Consider the following 25969-nt stretch of genomic DNA (forward strand, 5'->3'; position numbering starts at 1 on the left):
GTATTACATAACTGTAACCCTAAAGGTTTGTTTCTAGGTCTTCTGTTCCATTGGTCTTCAGACGTATTTTTGTGTTGTGCTAAGATGTTTTCATTACTATAGCTCTGTGTGGAATTTTGATACCTTCCAACATTGCTTTTTGCCAAATACTTTTCCAGCATCTATTAGGGTGATAGGCTTTTATGTTTTTCCATTATTGGTTTGTATTTCTGGAATGAAGCTAACTGATCACTGTATAAGATCTTGATGTGTTTGCTGCTCTTAGGGATTTTCTCATCTGTGTTTCTTGTGGAGTTTGGTCTGTAGTAAGGCCATTTTATCCTGGGCTATTTCGTGTTAGAACGTTTCACTAATAAATTGATCTCATTGTTACTGGTTTGCTTACATTTTTCATTTTTTGTATCTTCTTGGTTCAGTTTTGGCTAGTCAACTGTTTCATTGATCCTTTGTGTTGTATTTTTAAATTCATTTTTTCCAATAATGTGGATATTCGATCATGTACTGATGTGCCAGAGACCTTTCTTCTTGTTTTTCCTGAGTGTTATATTTTGACAGTCCTATCTTCAATCTCCCAATATTCTTACGCTCGACCTTGTCTGTTGCTGATACTTTGTACTGAACTCTTATTTGGCTTCTTAAGCTCTTTATTTTTCAGGTCCTTATTCCCACCTAATATCTCATGTATTATCCTGCCTTGTCTTCCTGTTAAACTCATCTATTTGTCAGAATACTCTCCAGACTCACTGAGGTGCTGTGAAATCATTCAGGCATTACACATTTTACCTATTTCAGTATCTTTGGAATCTGTTACTGGAACCATCATGTTACTATTTTTTCATATTGCTTGTATTCTATGTTGAGACTAAGGCCTCTTGGGAGGGCATCCTTGGTAAGTAGCTTTGTCCTGGAAGATTTCCCAGTCAGCTGCCATAGTGCAGTCTGCCTGTGGCCTCCTTGCTTGTGATTAGTGAGTTTACTACAATGTGGACCATAGAAAGTTGGAGACATTGTGTCTTACCATTGGAAGTCCAGGTAGGTGTGGGGGAAGGCTGCCTTGTGGGTATGAGTGTACTATGTATGCCTACTCTTCTGGTGGAAATGGGGCTCTTATCAGAGTTTCATCAACACTGTTGAGAAGGCAAGAACCCCAGGACCCCTCAGTCATTTGCAAACCCAGTCTTACCTGCAGGGCATGTTAAGAACGATGAGTGATGATGGGGCCCGCATATGCGCAGTAGCAGCAGATAGGCCTCCCCATCTATGAGCCTTTTACGCCTGGGGACCAGAGGCTCTAGTGGACAGGACTGAGCAGGATTGCCTTATGTTGGAGCCCAGGAAATTCCTCTCCTTTGAACTGGCTGTTGGCAAAAGAAGAACTTGACCTGGTGCTGGGCATTTTCTCTCATCCCAAGAGCAGAATTCAGCACCCCTGTGAGCTGGAGCTGTCAAACCACAACCTTACCTTGTGACAAGCACCCCAGTGAGCTGGAGCTGTCAAACCACAACCTTACCTTGTGACAAGCACCCCAGGAAGCTTGTGTATAAGTAGGTGTCACTGATCCTGGCATGGTTGCCTAACTGATGACATTGGGCTCTCTCCCAGTTTCTGTATGACAACCCTCTTCAGCTTAGTTCTAGCAGGCTTGTATTGGCCTATGAGATAGCTCCCCGGGCAGTGCAAGACCGAGTATGAGTTCCCTGCCTTTATGTTCTCATCCCTCCATACCTGTGCTTCCTGGGAGTGAGGAGCTGCCTGACACAATGGTAGCCTAGCATTCTAACTTCCCAGTGGTTCGCCAGGCATGCTCAACACCTAGCACAGTGGTGCAGAAATCCACCACCTGTTTGAAAACTTTAACCTTTGTGCTCACACCAGCTTGGTCTGTGAGGCAGCCAAGGCCTGCTGGAGCAACGTGCCAGACTGTTAGGAATGGGGGAGCTGTTCCGTACCTGAGCTTAATTTTCTAAGCAATTGTTTCTGTGGTCAGACTATGAACAGGAACCTGTGGTGAACATCACTTTGCTTCCTTCTCTGACAAGAACCACCTCAGAATCCCAGACAAGAGGCCTAATGGGTCTCGTCCTGAGCCCTGACATGCACACACTTCCCTGTTCCAGGCTGGAGTCAGGTACAGGAAGCCCAGCCTCTCCTGGGAGGCCGCATCAGTCACTCTGGGGTCACAGAGTGGCCAGGTGCACCCTGCTGTGCTCATGTAGGCAGCTCCCTGCACTTCCCTGGGGCTGCAGTGAGTCCCAAAAGGACAAAGCTACGTCAGTGTTGACCCCAACACTAACTATGGGCTCAACCAAAATGGGTTCTGTGAGTGGGCCAGCATGAACCTCACTGTGCTCATCATCCTGCTTCACTGCCACTGCTAAGCATGGGGCACAAAGAGGCAAAGAACAGATCATCTGTGATTACTTGCTTAGAATACGCCTCATATGAAATATTAGGCTCTTTCCTACTAATGTTCTTTATCTGTCCCCATCTAGCCTCAGCAATTCTGAACATTGATTCACTTGAGGTGGTTAGAAGACTATCATTATTACTAGGGCTTTTTGTTAAGATGGGGCATGCTGTACTTTAGTAAAGGGAAGCATCAACATTTCAGTGGTACAGCACAGTAATGTCATGGTTCATCTTGAATAGCACCAGGGCTGGGGTCCTGGTCAGGCCCATGGTCCCAAACTGAGACTAGACAGGAAGTATAGAAGCCCATGGCTGGCGGGAGAGACCACAAGTCTCTACCACCTCATCTCTGTTCCTGTCAGCACACACCTAGTACTTCATACCCCTCTCCACAGAAATCTAGTACGGTGTTCTTGGCCTCTTCTCGTGCTTGAGGGGATTAAAGAAATTAAGAGTGAAATTACACATGTAGATTAGGCATAGCGGTCTTCCTGGTTTTTACTGACTGAAGAGCACTGATTGAAGAGCATGTATTCAAGTATATTTACTAAGAACTTGAACTTTCCTGAATCTCTCTGGAGCTGAGAGGGACTTAAAATATGTCCCCAGCAGAAGAATCAGAATAAAGCCTGAGCGGGGCTGGGTGTTTGGCCTAGAGGTAGAGTGCTTACCTAGCATGCACAAAGACCTGGGTTGGATTCCTTGGTGTCACATATACATAGAAAAAGCCAGAAATGGTGCTGTGGCTGAAGTGGTAGAGCTCTACCCTCAAAAGTCTAAGGACAGTGTTCAGGCCCTGAACTCAAGCCCAAGACAAGGAAAATCCTGTGAGCTAGCACTAGAATACAGGATTGAGATCCTCCTCCTCCCAGCATGAGGTGCACATGCAGTGCCTTTAGGGCTTTGGTTGACCACTCAAAAAGCATTTCACTTCTCAAAGAACAAAACAAAAACATAGAGTTCCTGTACCCAGGTCCTTGAGGGAACTTTAGGCATTCCTAGATTAGCCATCCTGTTGGTCACCATCCATTCATAGCACCAGACAGGAAACAGCAGTACTATTTTGCAATTGTGCCTCTCCACCCCTATGATTCCAAGGTGCCTGTGGGGGTGAGACCCTTCACCATAGATGGCTGCCACCACATTGACAGGAGTGGAGGGAGGACAAATCTCACAACTTGTTAGCTGGATACCACCTGCACTACTAGGCCAATTCAAATTGGCTGCTATCACACTTTTCTCCCCCTCACAGCAAATTCTACCAATATATAAATGTTCATTATTGAAAATATCCTTGAAGTTGAGGGACATAAGCCCTCTGGCCTATCTTAGAATAGTCTACTTCTTAGTTCTGGCATATTATTTCAATGTAGTGCTCCCTAAGCTTCTAAGACAGGATGTGTGGCTCAGATGTAGAGAGCTTGCTAGCCAGCCCTCCGTTTGTTCTGTAGAACCATAAAAAAAATTAATGCAGTGTAGACATTAATGACTATAACTGGAAAAGGTCCTGTTAAAAATATGTCTTTCTGGGGCCGGGAGTTTGGCCTAGTGGTTGAAGTGCGTGCCTAGCATGCACGAAGACCCGGGTTTGATTCCTTGGTACCACATACATAGAAAAAAGCCAGAAGTGGTGCTGAGGCTCAAGTGGTAGAGCTCTAACCTTGAGAAAGTCCAAGGACAGTGCTTAGGCCCTGAGCTGAAGCCCAGGACTGGCAAAAAAAAATGTCTTTCTAAACTGGGCCTTCTGCCCTTTTCTGCTCTGAAGGCTGGGTGAGGATTTGTTAAGAGGGATGGACTGAGGGGTGTGGCTGTACATTAATGTGGAAAAGATTTGCCTTGTAGGCTAACTTACCTTAAAAGCTTAAAAAGATGCTTGGAAAGGTGGGACTCTGATCTCATCCTGAAAGGTATCTGTTTTCACCTTGTGCCCCACTCACCTGGTAGAAGCTGTTTTACTTTCCATCTTCCTTCCACACAGAAATGCAGCTTGCTTACCTGGCTCTGCTGCTCTCTGCGGGAGCCAGTTTGAATCATGCAGCTAGCCAGGAGGTCTGGACTTAACACAACTTAGCCACTAGGCCAACACTTCTCTTGTAGCACAGGAAACACTATTCACAAGGCATTAAACTCAGATGATTTATTGCTTTAAGTAATTAAACAAGAGAAAAAGAGACAGGCTGTTGCTTCCGTCAAAACAATGACATTCTCTCTTTCCAAGGTTTGCCAGATACATCTACTTAAAGCCTTGAATACTTTCTGGACAATATAAACACGTGATAGACACAGCATACATGGTAACAACTTGGCCAATGATACACTGATTAAAATAGCACAGAACAAGGGCACCCAGCCAGTCTGAATGCCCCCAAAATGACAGAAATCTGTGTTCATAGGATGTGCTGAATACAAAATTTTTTTTTAAAAAAAGTTTTTTTTTGGCATTAATACTAACACAATACCTTTCTTGAACATTCTGCAAGAGCAGGTGCACACAGAATTACCTCTCCCTTTCTAGATTACCAGTATCTCCAGGACTGCTTTGAGAGAAGCAGGAGGCTGCCTTCTGCCCTTTCCTATGTCATCTTTGCCAAAGCATTGGGTGTGCAGGGTTTGGGTGGGGCAGGGCAGTTGTGGGGCGTCAAGCCTTGTTCAGAGTCTCCAAGTAGCTGCGCTGAGTAACAGGCAGTGGGTACTGCCTGGCAGACTAGAGAGTGAAAACCAGCCTTGGTTTCTAGCCAGAAATGTCCATGGATTCGACCCAAATTTCCCTGAAGGCTCTAGGGGTGATACAGGCACTGGATGGTCCAGGCCTCCTTAGGGAGGAATTGGGCTAGGCCTCTAGCCCCGAGGTCTAGAAGAAATAACCTGACCTCACATTCTAACGCTAGGTCAAGACTACACCTTTCCAATGATGTGCAGAAACCAAAACTATCAGAGGCTGGCCCTTAGAAGGCCCAGATGAGCTCACAGAGAGAGGTCAAGCCAAAGGGTCACACACAACACCAGGGCAAACCAGCTGGGCAAGGGGCTTAGGGTCTGCCTGATTATGGAGCATCAGGGCAGACTGCCTAGGACTCAGTTGTCCTCTGCTGAAGCTAGCTCAGCAGCAACTTCTGCATCCTCTGCAGGATCAGAGTGTTGGGGAGCTGTGGGGGCTCTGCTGTGACATGCAGGCCCGTTTTGCACAGCCCCCTCTCCCTGCCCTTCCCCCCTCACCTCGGACACAGAGCCCCTCATCCTCTCTTGGGCTCTGCCCTCTTGCTGCTTATCTAACACACAATTTCCCATGTCACCACCTTTGGAAAACTGGTCTTCGAGATTCTTCTCATTTTCTTCTGTGTGTCGTTTGTCTCTGAGTTTCCCTTTGGATTTCTTCATCTGCCTGCTGTGCATCTCCTCCCGGGAGAATCGCCACTGAAACTAGAAGAATGGAGGATGGAGGTGAGCCTCCATGTCCCTAGAGTTGCACCCAAGCCATGCTTCCCACCAGGAACTTCCTGTCCCAGGACTCAGCAACACCAAATTAGAATCACAGCCCATGCTTTCCATGACCTGTGGGGGCGCAGTGTACTGTTTTTTACAGTGGGCCCTTGGGAAAGAGAACCCCAAATGCTTTCATTTGGTGGATGAGGGAAGAGGATGTGTGTCCTTCTTTCCCCTCTGCTTCCCAGGAGGGAACTGGCATATCACTGTGGGCTAAGGATTACCAACATCAGGCAGAGCCCAACATGGCAGACACTTCAGGGTCAGCCCATACTGATCCTCTGGCAAGACTGAAGTCCTCTAGCCTTCCCCCCACCTGCCATAGGGACTGCTACCAGTCCTCCCTGCTACCCCCTCCCATCCCCACCTGTCCCACAGTGGCTCGTCATGTCTGGGCTTTGAAAAGCCATCCCAGCTTTAGCACCACTCGCGGGTCACAAGCGGGCCCATTTCTAACTCTTCCATCCTAAGGGCACTTCCTAGAAGTTTCTACCACCTAATCTATCCCAGAGGTTGCTTCTCAGCTTGTCTGCAGCCAAGCATTTCTCCATGTGACAGGAAGCCAACGGAAGCTCCCTGTCCCAAGGTCACAGGGCTACTAATAGAGCCCAGCAAGAACCCAAGCCTTATCAAAGTCCTCCAGCAGAACTGTCTGGGAGAGGCCCAACTCCACCCCTGGTGGCTCAGCCTGTTTTTTTTTTCTCCGTGACCCACAGTGCACCCAGGGCCTTCAGTTCCCACCATGGTCACTTCCTTCCGCTTCACACTGGTTACCCCCAATACATACTTCAGTCTTAAGACATTCTGTAACTAAAAGGAGCCGGGTATGGTGGGACACACCTGGAATTCTGGCACTTGGGAGCCTGAGGCAGGAGATCCTGATTTAACACCAGCCTGGATCACATAGCTAGGACCCTGTCTCAAAACGGGATGGGAGGTAAGGAAAAGACGAAGCAGCCCCCTTCCCGTGCTGCTGTGCAGGCCTGCAGAGGTTCTGGGAATGCAGGTGAACTGTCAGTAGTCCATAGGAAGCTCACCACTGTAAATAGCTCTGAGCACTTTCCTGGGAAAACCCAAAAATAAAGTTTTTAAGCCAGCCCATCTTTTCCGTGGTAAAAAGCTATTGTCTCCAAACATGGGCCTAAATAGGTTCAGGGAGCTCTAAATTCAACACATTGTTAGATAAGGCTGCAAAATCTAAGTCACGAAGGTACAGGAAAAGGGGAAATATGTGTGGAGGTTAGGGTTTAGCATTCATTGAGTCCACTATCCCACTCAGGCTCACAATGCTGGGTAGTGGTGCCTTTTTTTGTGTGTGCCAGTTCTGGGGCTTTGAACTCACTGAGCCACAGCTCCATATTCCACTTATTGGCAGCTAACTGGAAATAGTCTCACAGACTTTCCTGCCTGGACTGGCTTCAAACTGTGATGCTCAGATTTCAGCCTCGTGACTAAGTAGTGAATCACTGACGCCTAACCTGTCATTTTTGGACTGACTGTCCTCTGGAGGTGGCTGCTTGAACACCCACCCCATAGGGGGTGTCACTAATCCCTCAGTGGTGCTCAGAGCTGGATCAACTTACAGCTATGCCGCCTTCAGCTATCTCCAGGCCACTTAACCCTTCAGCTGACAGATTTCAGATCCCAGGTGACTACTGAAGCCTCTAACATGCATCCTACAACTCTAAGGCACAGAATGGTGTTTGGGGCACAGTACTGCAGGGTTTTGTAACTGTTATACAGCTGGCTTTACATCTTGATTCAGTCTTCCATTCCCCTCCTCAACAAATCCTGGCTTGAACTCAGATCCTGAACACTGTCCTTGGGCTTTCTCAAGGCTAGAGCTCTACCACTTGAGCCACAGCACCACTTCAGGCTTTTTTCTATGTATGTGGTACCAAGGAATCGAACCCAGGTCTTCGTGCATTCTAGGCAAGCACTCTACCAACGACACCAAACTCTGGGCCCCTCAGCCTTCTGTTTCTAATGGATATCCCTAAAACAGTGAGCACCTCTTCCCATTTTGCAAGACAGAGTAGTTTGAGGTTGTTTGCTAGTAACATGAAAGCCCACAGTATGGCTGCTGAGCTCCAAGTTGAGATCCCAGTTCTGGCCTGAGCTAGCCATCAGCCCATAGCCGAATCTCCTCTCCTCATCTCTAAACGAGCTGTCTCTACACTGGACCCCATCCACACTGTGGTATGAGTAGTACTCTCTGCAAGTGTCAGCATCTTACCTGGATGCTTCTACCATGTGCCAGTCCTTCCAGCCCCAAGAGCGGTCCTCAGATGCTCTCTTGGGGCTCCTCTTGTTCAATCTAACAATAGGACTTCCACTCTCCTGTGGAAGCTCAGCCTCATCCTTGTTTGTACAAGATAAAGTCTGCCTCGAACCTGGGTGGGCCTCTTCTTGAAGGACTTGGGATTGCAAGATGGGAACTATTTCTACTACTTTCTGCCCTTCCGTGTCATCCCAGAAAACGCACAAGGGCTGTCCTGTTTTCTGTGGCCTCTGATAGGTTTGTGAGTGATCTCATGCCTCCTGGGGTACAACCCCAGAAATAGCTGTGGGGAGGACAGAAGCCTTATTTCTTTCTGCCTTTCTCTTTGCTTCCTTTCTTCCTTAGCAAGGGAAGGCTGCTGGGAATTGGGTAAGGAGCGTTAGCCCAAAGTTGGGGCTGCAGAATCTAGCAGCTGCATGTTGAGTTGGGAAAGCAGACTACCTGAGAGCACCCGCTGAGTCACACAGATCACGCTCCCTTTCCCACAATTCTTCAGGTCCTTTTGGAAGCACTTTTAGGGCTGTTTGAAATAACCACATAGAGGTTCAGAGAGGTTCACCAATTACCTACTGGGAAACAGCTTGGCCCCTATCCTAAGTGCACCTCAGCCTTAAGAAGATAAACAGTAGCTAATGGCAGTCCAGTTTTACTGCCAGTAAAGTTACTTTAGTTCTACTTATTAAAAACAAACATCTGCACTGAAAGCTCCTTTACAGGCCTGTTTCTAAAACTTCTCAGGATAAAATTTGAACGAAGGCCCCAAAGTATGCCGTCAAGACCCTGGACTTCAGCTCTGGTCATCAGGATCAACCAGACTCAAACTCAGCTGCACACCCTATCACAGACCTCTGTTTAGAAGGGGAGAAGCAGACTTCTACTTTTAACGTAACTCCCTGGTATGCTGCCACTGTTGGGCCTCCAGCCACATTTTGAAAACCACCTAAGAAAAATACCCGGAACCAGTGTAAGCAAAGCCAGGCACAGCCTGTAATCCTGTAATCAGAACGCTTGAGATATGAGGCTCAAGGTTTGTAGCCAGCTCGGGCAAGAACCTCTTATCTGCAGTTAACCACCATAAAGCCAGAAGTGGAGCTGTGTGGCTCAGGTGGTAACATCCTAGCTTAAGCCCAAAAAAGCAACACACGACAGGGCACAACCGGGTGCTTGCAAAACTATGTGGGGTGGGAAAGGGTGGCGTCACTTCCCAGCCCTTCCACACGGCAAACACTCCCTCCCCTTCCTCTCTTCTGGCCCTCATCATGCAGCCCTGGTTCTTCTTGAAGCAAGGGCACTGTCTGAATTACACACCAAGAAGAGCTCCAGATCCTAAGACTCCAAAAGGAAATGCTCAGAAAATAGAAACCAAGATGTGGCTGTCTTTGTGGGGTCTGAATATACACAATCTTCAGGGCCTATAGCGAAGCCTGAAGAACTTTTCCCTCAACCATGAGTGGTTCAATTGACAAGCCAGATGGAAAACCAGCTGTGAGTCAGGGCCTTTGTGAGCCACAAGAGGCTGCAAGCACCTTGCCATACACCAACTCTCAGCAGCCACCCAGGGGAAAGGGAAAAGTCCTTCCTTTCAGAGTAGTGCAAACTCAAAATTCTGTGCCAGCCAGGGCTAATGGATTTAACTGGCATTTTAAAAAAATTGCTTATTTGTCCACTCTTAAGAGCTTCAGCTGGGAGAAAGACTTCTCCAGTGTAATGGGATTCACCTATTTCCTTTAAAGGAGTTTAACGTTGGCTTTGAAAATAATGCTCACATACACAGAAGTTTCTTTTCAAATGCTGAAAAGTCTTGATTGGAGAATTCCATCTACTTCATTGAAAGGGGACTGAACACTCCACAGCCTTAGTTTTTCTAATCTTGCAATTTCGTTCTTAAATTTCAACATGTGATATATATGTTCTGGGCTCCAAAGTCTGACTGAATGAGTACTCATTGATTCAACAGATTATCTCCTGAATGTGTCAACTAAAATACAGGTCCTGGATGAACAGGAGGCAGAGGAGGAAAAGCCTTGTCCTCGTGGAGGGACTGACTGGAGAGAATGAGCCTAGGATCACAAAGAATGAGGAGCTCGTGGCAGAACTTCTCGAGGGGGAGATCACAGTTCTTAGTGTTGAGGAGCCTGGCTAAGTCTTACAGAAGAGACCACTGTCCTGGAAAATGAAGCCTGAGTGGAGATAGAATAAAAGGGAGTTTTCTAGGCAGAAGCAACAGCCTAAGCCATGGCCCCATGGCTAGGAGGGACCCAGAGGAGTGTGGAGACTGGCATGGCTGTGTGCAGAATGCATGGCTAGCAGAAGGGGTAAGGGGCCTCGTGGATACGGTGCACATCTCCATCTTTCAGAATACAAAGCTGCATAACAGCTTTAAATAGTGGGACGACATGATTTAACTGACTTTCTTTAAAAAATTACTGAGGCTCTTTACAGAAAACGTTGGAGGTGGAGAACTTTCTAGAAGATACTCTTACTAGGGGTGATGGAGAAGAAAATGAGTGTGGGGGGGATTCCAGAGATTCTAGAGCCCAAGACATGTCTTCCAGGCAAACTGAGGCATTATGAGGTAAAGGGAAGGCCAAGTCAGACATGATGTGGGTGGACACTACTCAACATAGCACAAGTGGACCAAGTACTGGAGAGACAGTCGTGCGTGCATGCATGCTCATACATGAAGAGGGCACAGGAGTCTCAGGCTAAGCAAGGGTTGAAAATGCACACAACCATCTCCAGCACAGAGATGGAGAGTGAAACTCTGGGATGAAGCTTCCCGGAGAAGAGGTAGGAATGAGGAGAAATAGGCTGGGCTGAACCCGGAGTAATGTGGTGAAAAATCAGGAGAATATGGTGGGACAGAGCCAAGGGAGAAAAAAAAAAAAGATACAACCCATAAAGAGCTGCGGGAGCCACAAATAGTATGGAACTGTCACTGTCAGCACCACCTGGGGACACAGGCAGGGCGGAGGGGTTGGATGATGGGGCCAAAGAGATGGAGGCACCAAGTGCAGGGGATTCTTCCAAGTATTGTTGTCTTGGTGACTACAGATGAAGTGATCCAGAGAACAAGGGTTCCACACCCTCTACCCCCAGGCTGGGACTGGTGCAGGAAATAAAAGGGAAAGACACTGGGGCCAGGAGCATGGCCTAGTGGAAGAATGCTTGCCCAACATGCACGAAGACCTGGGTCCCATTCCTTGGTACCACATACACAAAAAGCCAGAAGTGGTGCTGTGGCTCAAGGGGTAGAGCACTGGCCTTAAGAAAAAATCAGGGACAGTGCCCAGGACTGTCAAAAAAAAGGGGGGGGGGGAGACACGCCAAGCACTGGTGACTCATGGCTGTGGTCCCAGCTACTCAGAAGGCTAAGATCTGAGGATCAAAGTCCAAAGTTAGCCCAGGAGGACGAATCCAAGACACTCTTATTTCCAGTTAATGAAAAAAGTTCCAGCAGTAAAGCTGTGGCTGAACTGGCAAAATGCCAATCAAGTAAAAAAGCTTAGGGACAGAACCCAGCCAGAGGTCAAGCTCTAAGACTGGTACAAAAGAAAGGAGGGAGAAATGAAAGGGGGAGGGTGGAGGGGAAAGAAGAAAGAGGAAAGGGGAGAGGAGAGAAGAGGAGAGAGAGAGCAAAGGAGAAAGGGTGAGAGCGGAAAGGAGAAAAAGGCAAAGAGGAAAGGGAGAAGGGAAGGGGGGAAGGGGAGGAGGAGGGAGAAGGTCAATTCTACCTGACAGCAGGTTTAAAATCTACCTCTAAAATCTGGCTCCTGGCTCAGAGTGACAGACATGTCCTCTCAAGGGACAAGGACTTTCGTATAAAAACTAAGGCACACAAGAGCAGGTACTCAGCAGGACAAGGCTGTGCCACTTCCCTCTTCAAGTCAAAGCAGGTTTCTTTCCAGCAACTGGCAGGAGATCTCGCGCACTGCTCTTGAGGTTCGTGGATGGTGCTGTCCGGTCTGCCTGTGGCTCAGCGCGGCCTGACTGAGGTCTGTGGCCATCCATCTTCCAGCCGGTGGCTGACTGCTCCTGGTGGTTAATGGTGGATTAGTGGCTGCCGTCTGGTCCACCGCTGCTGTCACCTGTCATATTACGGTCTCAGAGGCTGGAGAGAGGCCTTCTTCAGCACTCTAGCCCATCTGGCTTCACGTCACCATTGCTTGGCACTCCTTCCATGAGAGGGCACCCTCTGGATTTGTTGGCTGGTGATAGGCTACTCCAATCTGTTCACTGACTGGATGCTTCTGCCTGATGTGCTTTCTGCATCCAAACACCAGGAGGAACTAGGGGTGAGGAGTGACGGCCAAGTGTGCAGAGCTGAGCAAGTCAGGGCTTCTGCCTGAGTCGAGCCCTGCCAAAGCACACAGATGTAGAACCAGGTGCCCCCTAACTGAGGCCTCCAACTCACTGGATCTTTCATTGAGTAACTGGTAACATGTAACCACAGTGTCTTAGTGTTCTGCTGTTGTGATAATATACCTGAGAATGTCTACTTAAAAGAAGCCAAGATGTAGCCTGGCTCATTCTTTCAGAGGATTCAGTCCTTAGTTGGTTGGCTACATTGCCTTTGGGCCTGTGGTAAGAAAGCACTTCGTGGCAGGGAGTGAATGGTGAAAAGCTGCTTACTTTAGGGAAGCCAGGAAATAGGGAGGGAGAGAGGGAGGGAGGGGGAGAGGGAGGGAGGGAGGGAGGTCCCAACCTTCCTTTAAAGAGCAGGCTCCCAATAGCCTTAACTTCCTCCCACAGGGCCCCAGCTGTTAAAGATTTCACGCCCCCCCACCCCCCAATACTGCAAATCAGCTAAGTTGATGTAACATGTGAGCCTTTGGGGATATGCAAGATTCAAACAAACACACAGGAAAAACCCCAAGCATGACATTATCAAGGTTCCGAATCACGTCAGACAACATGGGAAGACTGAGAAGAGCCCTGCATAGTTCACAGCACAGCCTAAGAACTTGCCCTTCTGTCAAAGACCTTCAGTTGAGGCTTGATTGGAATGGAGTCAGACAGGGTCTCTGCTAAGGCCAACCAACTTCAGTTGTCTCGAGGAATCTAATAAACAAGCCAGAGCTTCATAGCCAGCTTGTTGTGAGCTGGAGATTATGCAGAAGCTGGCCATGAGCTCCAACCATCGACATCCCCCATCACACTGCACCTGGCTTGTGTCCTGCTTTGGCCTGGTATTGAGTGACCAGCAAAGCGTCCATCTTGTCTTTCCAGGCTGGCCAGCAGGAGACCTACAGAAGACATCTCCAGCCCCCCCCGCCCCCCACTACCCAATGTCAGCAGCCTCCAGTGTGACCCACTTTGCCGGGGGGCTCTGATGTTCCCTGGAAGTTGGCACAGCTTCCCCACTCAACTGCTGCAGTCACCCCACAAGAAGTTAAGCCCATTGAGGAAAAGCTAGGTCTCTTACCTTGGATTCCTTCTTCTTGATTTTCTGAGGTAGACACGGTCTCTGGAGAAAGACGATCTGCTTTGTGGATATACTGCCTTCCCTACAACACACACAGCCAATGGTGAGTCCCTCCAGGTGCAAAGCCAAGGTTCATTCCTGCACAGGAAAACTGCTCCCAAATACCAAGAAAGATCACCTCCTACTCTACAAAGATTCTTGGGTGGCCTTCAGCTGTTTCCAAATGGGGTCTCAGTCATAGACGGCTTGCTATGGGCATACTGATGCCAGGAAAGCTAGGTAGGCAACAAAATGGTGCCAGATTATCAGCTCTGACCCACAGTGATGGAGGTGGAGAGGTGGATCACCTGCTATAAGACAGGAAAGCTTTCAAAATAGACAGGGTAAAGGTAAGCACCACTTTTTTCTGATCATGTTTTAGCATCTGTTTCTTGCTGCATTCAGTCAAGAGTTGCAGAGAAAGGAGAGGCAGGACTAGCATTTGCTCTGCTCCTACACTGTCCAAGGGGTCAGGCTGGTGATGTCACACACAAGGGCTAATTTCAGCCTCACCTCCGTGGCTCCCACTAGGCCAAAGCTTAGCCTAGGAGCAGCAGTGAAACTCAGCCCCACCCAGTCCCAGGAGCAGGGGAAAGGATGATCCCACAGCATTATTTATCAAGTATTAATGTCTGAGACAAAGTCCTCTCTGTGTATCCTGGGCTGCAAAAGCTTAGAACCAGTTGAGCTTCACTGTTCAACTCATTCCGATGCAGAAGAGCCTGATGCACACAGAGGGCCTCAGCCCTGATTCTAGCTCAAGTGTGCTATGAAGCCTCAGGTATGTGATGGTGTCTGAGCTTCACTTTTCCAACCTGTCAAGTGGGAATCCCACTTATGCTTATAACTCCACAGGGAAGTTAGGAGCACTGATTCCCATAGCAAGCCCAAAATACAGAAGGCCTTCTAGTGTTGCTATGACTGGGCTTAAGAGGTGAGGCAGAGATGAAGTGGGCACAATGCCATGAATGTGAATTTATAAGCAAGCGCTGAAGACTCCAGATTTTCCTATGTTCTTGGTGGGAACATGAAGTGCTCCCATGATCTCAGGTGAGTCCTTTAATATTCCTGGCCATACTTCCCTTGACTATAAAATGGACTTGATGTAACAGGAAAATTCCAAGAGAATGTCAATAGGAAGACTGAGGTCCAGGCTGACCTGGGTATAAACCTGAATTCCTATATCAAAAATAACTAAAGCAATTCGGGGTCCTGGAAATTTTATTAAATGAAATTTATTTAAAAATCATTAGTTATGGGGCCAGGAGTTTGGCCTAGTGGTAGAGTGCTTGTCTAGCACACACGAAGACTCGGGTTCGATTCCTCAGTACCACATGAATAGAAAAAAGCTGGAAGTGGTGCTGAGGCTCTAGTGGTAGAGCTCTAGCCTTGAGAAAGTCCAAGGACAGGGCTCAGGCCCTGAGCTCAAGCCCAGGACTGGCAAAAATCAATCAATCAATCAATCAATCAGAAGTTATGGGCCAGAAGTTTGGCCTAGTGGTAGAGTGCTTTCCTAGCTTATACAAAGATGTGCGTTTGATTCCTCGGTACCACATACCTAGAAAAAAAGCCAGAAAGATGCTGTGGCTCAAGTGGTAGAGCTCTAGCCTTGAAAAAAGCCCAATGACAGTGCTCAGTGAGCCTCAAGTTCAAGGCCCAGGACCGGCAAAAAATAATTAGAAGTTATAAGTTTTTCAGTTCATACTTATTTCATTTGCATAAACCTCAATGTTTTGGCCCAGGCCTGGAACACATAGTAATCCAAAAACAACAACAACAAAAACTCGACATGGCTAGGTATGTGCAGCATACCTAGCAAGTGCAGGAACCACATGAGTACAGAGAAAAAAAATGTAGGTATGCATGGCAGTGCATCCTTCTAGTCCCGCACTTTAGAGGCTGAGGAAGGAAGATCAGGAGTTCCCAAACAACCTGGGCTATACAGATTGTGTCTCAAAGAAAGAAACCAAGAATCATAGGCCATTCCCTCCCTCTTCTTTCCTTTTTAGGACTAAGAATTTTATGCCCTAAGTGTGCATCTGGACTAGCATGGGGCACAGAGTAGAGGCTGAGTTTCTTTTGCACTGAGAGCTCTGGACTTGGTAGGCTCAGGTAGGCAAATGGCTAATCTCAGTTCTACCGGGATCCCTGATTCACTGGGCACAGGTCCTCCTTGAGGATTCCCGTGGTGAGAAAAGAGACATTGGTGTGATTCTGGACCTCCTGGCCTAAGCATTCCATAGTAATAGCAACTGTGGTTGGGTCCTCCTTACCTGGTAGTCTTGATGACCGGAGTGGGTAGCACACAGGTGAGCTGCCAGCCATAGGCTGCCAGGGAGTTCAGCAGAGGCACGTAGTCTGTCTGCACCTCCGCACCCTGTGGAAGAAAGGCCACCCATGGTAAGCACTGTTGCAGCCCTACTTAAACTCAGCCCCGCAACAGGACCTTTCCATCTGCCAGCCCAGGCATAGCAGGGTGCTCATGTGTGGAGCCAAATGGCCCACCTGGGATTTCTTCTTAGAGTCCCAGTGCAATCTGTAAGGAATTAGAGGCAAAAGATATTAATCCATTCATTTTGTTTTATTCCTGTCTGGACAAACAGCCTCTTGAGAGAAGCATGATTCCTATGCCTTCCAGACACATTCAGGGCATGACAGATAATACACACTGCTCTGGCTGACCTGAGTATGCCATGGGGAGTTAAATTACACTTGACAGATCATCCAGTCCTTTGCACCCAGCTGCAGTAGTGACACACACACACACACACACACACACACACACACACACACGCGCGTGCGCACACGGGGTAAATGAAGACTAGTTTTATTTCAAATTAGATGTGTTGGACTAACAATTGTCTTTCAATTGAATAATACAGCCTTGTTGGCGCAGGAAGCCAGCCCAGAATGTGAGGCCACCACCTGCGCTCACTACAGGGACAGCAGGCCCCACCTCTTCCTGGGCATTCCTTACCCTACCCCTGCCCTGGGTGCATGCTGGCTCCCATTTCTTGTCAGCTGGCTTTTGGTCTTTGACGATGGAAAATCTGTCCAGATGTTCTCCAGCCTGTGTGTGCACACATTTATCCTCCTAGTATTGCAGAGATATACTGGGTGCAAAGACCATGTAATATCACTTGTGAGAGGATCCGTGGGACAGAACTTGAATACTGTTTTGTCCCAGAATGCTCTTAGCAGAGGGCCTGGTGAGGCCATAGGACCTGGTGGTCTTGGGGGAACAGATCTAGCTCATCTGGCTGTCCTAAGGAGAAGAAAGATGGGGGAACATCTGTCCATCTCTGTGAGCTTCTATAACTAGGCACCCCTCTCATCATGCCTACCAAAATCACCTCGACCTCCTGGCAAACTATCCTTTGGGAGCCTTGTTTTCCCTTCAACCATATAAAGTAAGGTACTGGCCTGACCTGAAGCTCTCAAAGCTTGGTGGAGCCAGCAAAAGGCCTCATGTGAAAACTGGAGAAATACTGGTTCTCAGGGCACAGCCCAGATCTGCTGAATCAGAAACTGAGGGCTGCTGAAAGCTGTGTTTTTTTGCTTGTTTTTTTTTTTGCCAGTCCTGGGCTTGAGCTCAGGGCCTGAGCCCTGTTCTTGGACTTTCTCAAGGCTAGAGCTCTACCACTTGAGCCTCAGCACCACTTCTGGCTTTTTTCTATGTATATGGTACCGAGGAATCGAACCTGGTCTTCGTGCATGCTAGGCAAGCACTTTAACCACTAGGCCAAACTCCCGGCCCCGGAAGCTGTGTTTTTTAAAAAAGCAGAGCCCTGCAACTAAGCCAGAGACTTATTCCCAGCTCATCTCCTAGCTTATTTGTCTAGCTTACCTGCCTAGCCCATCTGGAAGTGGTGCTGTGGCTCAAGTGGTAGAGTGTTAGTCTTGAGCTGAAGAGCTCAGGGACAGGGCCCAGAGTGCAAGCCATGACCAACCCAAGGGGAAAAAAAAGTCAGCCAGGCACTGGTGGCTCATCCCTGTAATCCTACTTACTCAGGAGGCTGAGATCTGAGGATTGTGGTTTGAAGCACGCTGAGTGGTACAGTCTATGAGAACTCTTATCTCCAGTTAATCACCAAAAAGGGAAAAGTGGAGCTGTTACTCAAGTGGTCCAGAAACTTGAGCCTCAAGCAAAAAAGCTAAGGGAAAGCAAACAGGCCTTGAGTTCCAGCCCCTGTAATCAGCACAGACATCAAGTCTATAATTATAGGACCAGCACCCATCTGTATCATCCAATCTAAGGGTTCCTATTACTTTCAGAGGAAGAAAAACAAAGACTGTTAAAGAATCAGTTGTGTCTGCAGGAAGTGCTGCAGAACTAAAGGGGGGTGGGGCAGTAAACTAGTAAAGCAAGAGAAAGAGAGAAAAAGAGGGGGGGAGAAGAGGGGACGGACACACACACACACACACACACACACACACAGTGGGAGAGAATGATCAATTTACTGGTGTCAGAAAAGTGTACCCAGGAAGCCCCAATCATCAGACCAAGATGGCTCAGCAGGTAGCCAGCAGCTCTTAGGACACAGGGTATCTCCCTTCTATGCCCAGACAGCCATGTGCCCTCCAGCTGGGCACAGCCCTCAGGCAGAAGAGTTTGGTGGCAGTGGCTGCGGTATCTGGAGATTCCCTTCCCCCACTCCTGCATTTCCAGTTTAAAAATTTTAAATCCACCCTCTAAGCTTTGCAGGGTTATGATGACTTGGGCCTATCAAGAATAACCTTCCCACTTTATCAAGTACTGTGACAAACTCATCACAATCAGACCGTAGCCATAGCAACCAGGACAAGCTTTGGCACCTCACAAAGCCCTGAGTGGCAGAATGGAATCCTTTTATTGGTGGCAGTAGCCCAGACCCGAGTTTTCTCTGCGGGTGCCTAGAGCTGCAAGACAATGAACGACCCCAGCAGCGGCCTGACCCAGCCTCCCAGACAGGCCTCACCCTGCCGCTTCTATTTTGCTCCATTTTATTTCATTTTGTCACTATCTTGAAGAGAAAAACAGCAGGATTTCTCCCTAACACTTTTCCTCCCTTGGGGTAAGAGATGTCAGCCAGAGGGTGCAACTGCTGAAAAACCATGAAGAAGAAAAGAGGAAAAACACAAGACATACTGTGCTTGGGAAGGTTCAATCTCAAGTGCTAATTTCTGGCCATCAATCACTCACTGGGCAAAGCTAATGAGTAAAATACAAATGGTGGAAGCAGTGTGAGACCCTCTGCCAAGCTCTCCCTATTCCAAACTCTTTGGGCTTGGTCTCTAATTAATGTTAAATGTGGTTTTTCCATAAACATCTACCAAAGGCTCTTTGCATGTTATCAATACAGTAAGAAGATAGCATTTCCAAACCAGCTTGATGAACAGTCCCAGTCAGTGGCAGGCACTTTTAAGTCCATTAGCTATGAAAGGTGGTAAGAAACATCCGATGCAAGGCTTTCTTTGATCTGCTTTTTTGTGACACTCCAACGAGAAGAGAAGAAAGCAGCAATAGCACTCAAAAGCCAGCCTGCTTATCAAACAGAAAGACATTTCTTTCTGTGAGTTGGAGCAAAAATTTTAATTAACTCTCTTCTCTCCTGTGGTGGATACGTAATCTCCCATCACACCTGGAGTGTTAAAAAAAAAAAAAAAGTGGAGCATGTCCTGTGGTTTTTCAACTTGTATAAAAGGAATTCATTTGTATTTATGGCTCTTTTTCCCTTTGTTCCTTGTAATTTCTCCAGTGCTTGCAAAATCACCTAAAGAAACAGACAGCAACACACCCTCCCCTTGCCCTCCAAAAATCACTGACAGAAAGTAGAGTTTACTACATTTTTTTTTAATGTACCTTTTTTGATCACTGTTAAAGACTGAAGCTGCAGAGGAAGAATTAGGAGGCCTCATATTGATCAGTGAAAAGAAAAAATACTTTAGACCCTGCAGCTAGCTCTTTCTGAATTTCTATCTGTAATTTGCATTATGCAATTTTTAAATCAGTAACAGTGTGTGTATTATTAGAACTTGTTATTAGATTTTTACTCAATGCTGGGCCATTGCCACCATATATATTTTGGTGTGTGTGGGGGGGTCAGTGGTGAGGTAAGGCTTAAATTCTGTGCCTGGGTATTGTCTTTGAGCTCTTCAGCTCAAGGTTACTGCCCTACCCCTTGAGCCACAGCACCACTTGGCTTTTTTTTAAGCTAAGAATTACCTGTTTTTATTTTTCCAATTCCTTGCCATTACATGTATCCATAATTCATCTGTTCCGCATATTTCAATACCTTGATGCTACCTGTATATATCCTCTGCACATAAAAGCTTCATTGCACATAAAAGTCTTCATTTGGAGACATTATTTCTGAGGCTCCCTGAGCCCTTGTTCCAATCTGCTCTGACTTCCTTCTCTGCGTGCATCTTTCTTATGCTATGTCTATGGCTGGTGTGTGTCTCTTTGGTCTCCTCATTTCACTGGAGCATTTCCTTTACCTAGAAGACAATGCCCAAGGAGCCATGAATCCTGGCATTCTTAAAGAGGCCTCTATCTTCATCTTCAAGTACCGTTCTAGGTACGAACATCAGGGATAAAATTTATTTTTCCATCAAAATTTTGATGTTCTCCCTAGCATCTAGATGTTGTCATTGTTATGGATATAAACACCTTGCCACCAATCCTTTGAGCAGAACATCTTCTGTTGCTTTGGAAGTTTTTAGGACCCTCCCCTCCCTGCCCCCCAAGATATTCCTAAAATTTCACAGCAATGTGCCTTGTGTCTTTTTCTTTTAATTCAAAGACTACATACTTGATGGCATTGCAATCTGTGGAATCTTGTCCTTTAACTCTGCAAAAAAAAATTTTTTTTACTAACTTCTCCCTTACATTTTCAGTCTTCTTCCTTTTTGGCCTTCCTATTGTCAATATGGTTTGATTTCATGGTTTAATTTCACTACCTTTCCACTTCTGTTTCCTTACAGGGTGCTTTAAGAGAGTCCCTTCATTTTATCTTCCAGCCTTTTTTTTTTAATTAAGGAATTTAGCATTGATTTTTACATCATATTTCAAATGACATGTTTAACAAACAGGTGTTCAAGAAGGGAATCTGTATATACAATCATTGGTACTTAGTTTTTAGAACTTAATCAAAATTAGGCTAAGGGTTTGTATATCATAGATACATATTAATTTATGAAATAAAACATTATGTCTATAGAGTCATAGTTTCTTCCAGCCTTTTAATGTGTTTTACATTGCAAGTGTGTGTGTGTGTGTCTGTGTGTATGTTGCTACCCTATTTTTAGGACCTCAAAGCTCACTCTTATCTTGCAATTGTTTTTTTGTTTTTTTGTTTTAGCATCCTGGCTTTGTTTCATGGATATGTGTACTTTATCTCTTTGAGTGGTTTCTGCTGATCTCTGCACTACTGTACAGCTACCAGAGCTCTGGAACTAGGGATCTTTTGGCACCGATTTTTGGAATTGATACAACTATCCTGCTTTTTTAGCTCTACAGCTCACCATCCCTTCTATCTCTTGGTGATATATGTACTTGTTGATTTTTAGTGCTGGTCCAGGGGCTTAAACTCAGGGCCTAGGTGCTGTACCTATGCTTTGTTGCTCATGGTTAGTACTCTGCCACTCAAGTCTGCACTCAGACCTCCACTTCTGGCTTTTCTTGTGCTTAATTGGAGATAAATATCTCATGGACTTTTCTTACTTGGGCTGGCTTCAGATCGCAGCCTCCTGAGTAGCTAAGATTATAGGTACACAGGTGTGACCCACCAGAGCTCAGCTTGTGGTGTATATACTTTGAACATCAGAGTCTTCCTCTAGTTCTCAAAGATAAAAAAGGTTTCATCCATTTTGCTGGTGTATATCTACTTTCTTCCTCCTCCAAACTTGCTGAGCCGGGCACTAATGGCTCACATCTATAATTCTTGGTACTCAGAAGGCTGAGATTTGAAGATAGCCACACCTATAATTCTAGCTACTCAGAAGGCTGAGATTTGAAGATAGCGGTTTGAAGCCAGTCTGTGCAGGACAATCTGTGAGGCTATTATCTCAAACTACCAGAAAGCCTCAGAGTTGAGGTGTGTTTAAGTGGTAGAGCACTAGTCTTGAGCACAAAAAGCTCAAGGACAACGCCCAGGCCAAGAATTCAAGCCCCAAAACAGCAAAAGAAAAAAAAAAACCTGCTGAAATCACTGACCTCTTCCTTTAATTTTTCTCTTCTTATGACTATCTTCCATCCATTTATTTACTATTTATCTATAGTTAATTACACTATAATTACTCAGTAATTATATTGTTTTTATTATACATCTAATATTATATATATATATGTATATATTTGGTCAGCCCTGGGGCTCCAACTCAGTGACTGAGCCCTCTCCTTGAGCTTTCTCTAGCCTAAGGGTAACCTTCTTTCAGCCACAGTGCCACTTCCCACTTTCTGATGATTAACTGGAGAGTCTCATGGACTTTCCTGCCTGGGTTGGCTTTGAACCTCAATCTTAAGATCTCAGCATCCCAAGTAGCTAGGATTACAGGCTATCTACCAGCGCATGGACAGTAATTATATTTATAGTGTTAGTCTGAACACTGAGTTAATGAATACTGAACCGTATATATAGGGTTAAAGTTTTTGTGAAATCTCAGTTGTATTTTTACCAACCAATCAACATAGAGCCTTGTTTTATGTATCTTTCTGTTTTAGTATACATTTTTGATTCATTAACATCAGACTCATTGCCTAACTCAAGAATGAATAAAAGGACGATGTATAAGCGAGTGCCTCAGGTCAGGAGGTCTGCCCATTCTGCAGGACTATGAGGGCCTGGAAAGTGCCCCATGCATTGATTCTGGAGTTACATATAAAGTCTTAGTATGTAGGTGAATTTGCAAAAGTAGAATTCATAAATATTAAGACCAATTCTATTCATTTTCTATCTACATTATTCCCTTATCATTTCACTGATCTTTTTCAGAAGATGGATGCCTGTGTCCAATTTCTCCTTTTTAACACAATCATACTGTTTTAAAGGAGCCACTAAAAACCCTTTCTAAATAACTTAAGACTTTAGAAATCAAAAACTAAAAACTAAATGTGATTGCATAAAATCTATCTCCATGACAAAAACAGTATCAACAAAATCAAGAGACAAATGACCAAATGGGAAAATACGTGTATATACACAAAGGTTCTAGGAATTGGTAAGAGCTGGACATTAATGACTTTTGTCTATAATCCTAGCTATGCAGGAGACTGAGAGCAAGGGATTATGGTTTGAAACCAGCTTGGGCAGAAAAGTCCACAAGACCCCTATCTCCAATATACTGTCATAACAAGCCAGAAGTGGAGTTCAAGTGGTAAAGCATTAACTTTGAACACAAAATCTCAGGGACAGTGTCCAGGCCCAGAGTTCAAGCTGCAGGACTGGCAAAGAAAAAAAGAAAGAGAAAAGAAAGGAAAAACTAATGATCTAAATTTCAAAATAGACTAAGCTCTATCAACAGAGCAGAGCAAACAAATCAAATGGCCTGAGAAAATGCAGAATCTCACTAAGAGAAATGCAAATCAAAAAACCTTGAGTTACTATTTTTTTTTTAATCCATCAATCCGGTAAAAGCCTTGGAGTGTGACCACTACCCACTCTGTTGACAGGGCTGTCGGGAAGCAAATTTCCTTCCACTCAGCTGATGGGAGAGCACACAGAGTCAGTCCCACTGGAGAACAACTTGACAATATCACTCAAAATTACAAATATGTTTACTCGCTTCTGGGAATTTATCCTATACATTAAAAAATGTATAAAGTCCTTCACTGGAGGCCTGTGTATAAGAGCAAGACACTGGAGACCAATGCCCACTAACGAGGCGTTCTGCTTCATTCCTTTAATGGCTGGGCAATGTTTACTCATGTGTTAGGGTGGACGCACAGGACAAGGAGGGAGAATGAAGGGGAAATGGATTCCACCCTAGACCTGAAGAGTGCAAGGATCCTGTATGAATGAGGCAGACTGTGGGAGTCCCCAAAGATGTCTAGAGCCTAACTGCAGAGCCTTTTGGTATGCTTCTTTACATGGTAACATGGATTTGATGACTATGATCAAGGATCCTGAAATATACAATTTATCCTGGATTATTCTGGATGTAATAAAAAGGAACTTAAAGAGAGGCAAGGAGGACAGAGTCAGTGAAGATCTCACAACAAGCAGAGACCAGATGGATGGCCCAGGAAGGGGTCCTGAGACAAGGAATATGGATAGCCTCTGGAATTGAGAACAGGCAAGCAAAAGATAGTCTCCCACCATCTCTAGAGACTGTGGTACAGCCAACTCCATTACTTTAGCTCTTAATATCCCTCCAGAATTGCTAAGCTAATAAACGTGTCATTTGAAGCCACTAAATTCATACTAACTTGCTATAACAGTAAAAGGAAAGTCGATGGTCCAGTGTCAGGAAAAGGCTGGAATGGAAATCAGAGCTTGTGGAGGAAGATGAAAACTCAAGAGGAGGCTGGCTCAGGAATGGACTTCCGGTGAAGGGGTGAGCAGGACACACAGAGAAGCAAAGAGGAGACTCAAGGCAGGGCAGGAAGAGAACGCCAAGTCGCAAAGCGGGGCCACTTGTCCTCTGCTAGCAAATGAGAAGCAGATGTTCTAACATTGGCTCCATCCTGTACCACTTACATGCTCTGCTTGCACCACAACCCATCTACCAGTCTCCACCCTGGGTGGTTCTGGTTTTGTGCTGAGCACCTGGGAAGTGAAGATGGAAGCCCATGGAGATAGATGGAAACCCCTCTGCTCACTGAGGAGAGATGGCAAAGCCTCCTGAAGCCAGCATTAGAGCTGCCCTTCATTTTACCCTCAGCTTCTCCCAGAACTTGGGTTCCTGCCAAACAGAGGAGGGACAGGCACACTGGCTGGCTGGCCACTGGGGATGTTTTTCTCTTTGTTTTATATACAATGCCCCAGAAAAAAAAAACATTTAGCTGATATGTAATTAGGCCAACATAATAGAGTCTCAAAGAGAGCAGTGTCTCATTTTAGACAACTTTGGCTTTTGAAATGTTCAAAGAGAATAAGTTAAAAAAAAAAAGCTCAGTTCTTAGTTGTAGAAAAGGAGGCTGATGCAAGTAAACAGAACGAGGAGAAAGCTTCAGTTCCAAGACTCCTCACCCATCCTGGCTAGTGAACCCCCATCTCTGCCTACTGTCACCAATATACACCAAGGCAGCCAGTTTTGCTCTCATGGAGGTCAGTACAATGCTGGAAGCAGAGCATTAACTGAAGTAGAGTCTCCTTACGACCTTCCTGAATAGGGCTCACTACAGCCTACCTGCAGCTTCTCCCTGAGATACAAATAGGATCTAGTAGACGTGATTCCACGGGTCCTGAGGCCACCCCTCCAGAGCTTTGCTGGTGTGTCTGCTCTCACTGAACATTGCCTAGCCATGTAGACAAACCCAGCCCAGCCTGTTGACCGATGACAGACATGTGACTTAGCCAACCAGAAGACTTGTGGGAGATGCATCTTGGACCAGCCAATCGCCACCTCATAAGAGACTACAGAGACCCCCTAGTCCATAAGAGGCAACTTAAGAATTTCCCAACTTTGAATCTGTGCCCTTTGATCTGAGCTCTCTTCTGCCACAGGAAAGAGCTCACCATAGGCTCTGAGATCAGATTTACAGATATTAATATCATATGAAAGGCAATTCTGCCTCTCAAACATGTTTTGTTTTTTTTTTTTGGTCTGTGGTAGGGTTTGAACTCTGGGTCTCAGTACTGTCCTTGATCTCTTTTGCTCAAGGCTAGTGGTCTACTTTGAGCCATAGTAACACTTCTGGTTTTCTGGTGGTTAATTGGAGATAAAAGTCTCACGGACTTTCCTGCTTGAGCTGGCTTTGAACCATGATCCTTAGGTATCAGTCTGCTAAGTAGGTAGAATTAAAGGCATGAGCCACCAGCACCTAGCTAAACAACATCTTCTCATCTTAAAAGCAAACAGCTGAAAATTCAGGAGATCACCTTGTTCCTGTTCCAAAAATAGAGTGACAAATTATCTGGAATTCCTCCTAGGACAAAGACTAAGGTAATGGTCAAGCAGGCCATACCTGCAACCTGGGACTATTTTAACTCTGCACATCTTTCTCCTCCTCTGGCCCCCATTTCCTCCCCAATGCCATCTGAAGCCAGTGTCTGTACCTCTGAATATGGCTGAGGATGTACACCAGTGCTGCCTTCCCATGGCTGTACGTCTCCATTCTCTGCCCTTCACCATATTTGACACATAAGGGCAAATGGCTGAACTGAACTCAGAACCTCTGGCATTTGGG

General features: G+C 46.1%; 1 protein-coding gene across 4 annotated transcripts in view; it reads right to left on the minus strand.

Moving 5' to 3' along the window:
- Positions 1-4532: 4532 nt before the first annotated feature.
- The window catches only part of Rftn1 (raftlin, lipid raft linker 1), a 199875-nt gene continuing 178438 nt past the window's right edge, over positions 4533-25969 (minus strand). For all 4 annotated transcript variants that reach the window (XM_090321855.1, XM_090321856.1, XM_090321854.1 and 1 more), the window contains exons 8-10: positions 15912-16015; positions 13600-13681; positions 4533-5830 (exon numbers count right to left, since the gene is read on the minus strand). In XM_090321855.1, the coding sequence (XP_090177981.1) occupies positions 5486-5830; positions 13600-13681; positions 15912-16015 (531 nt within the window). In that variant the 3' untranslated portion in view covers positions 4533-5485. The remainder of the gene's footprint in view (positions 5831-13599; positions 13682-15911; positions 16016-25969) is intronic.

This window comes from Megascapheus bottae, chromosome 2, assembly GCF_031878675.1.
Source record: "Megascapheus bottae isolate mThoBot1 chromosome 2, mThoBot2.hap1, whole genome shotgun sequence".
Classification (NCBI taxonomy): Eukaryota; Metazoa; Chordata; class Mammalia; order Rodentia; family Geomyidae; genus Megascapheus; species Megascapheus bottae.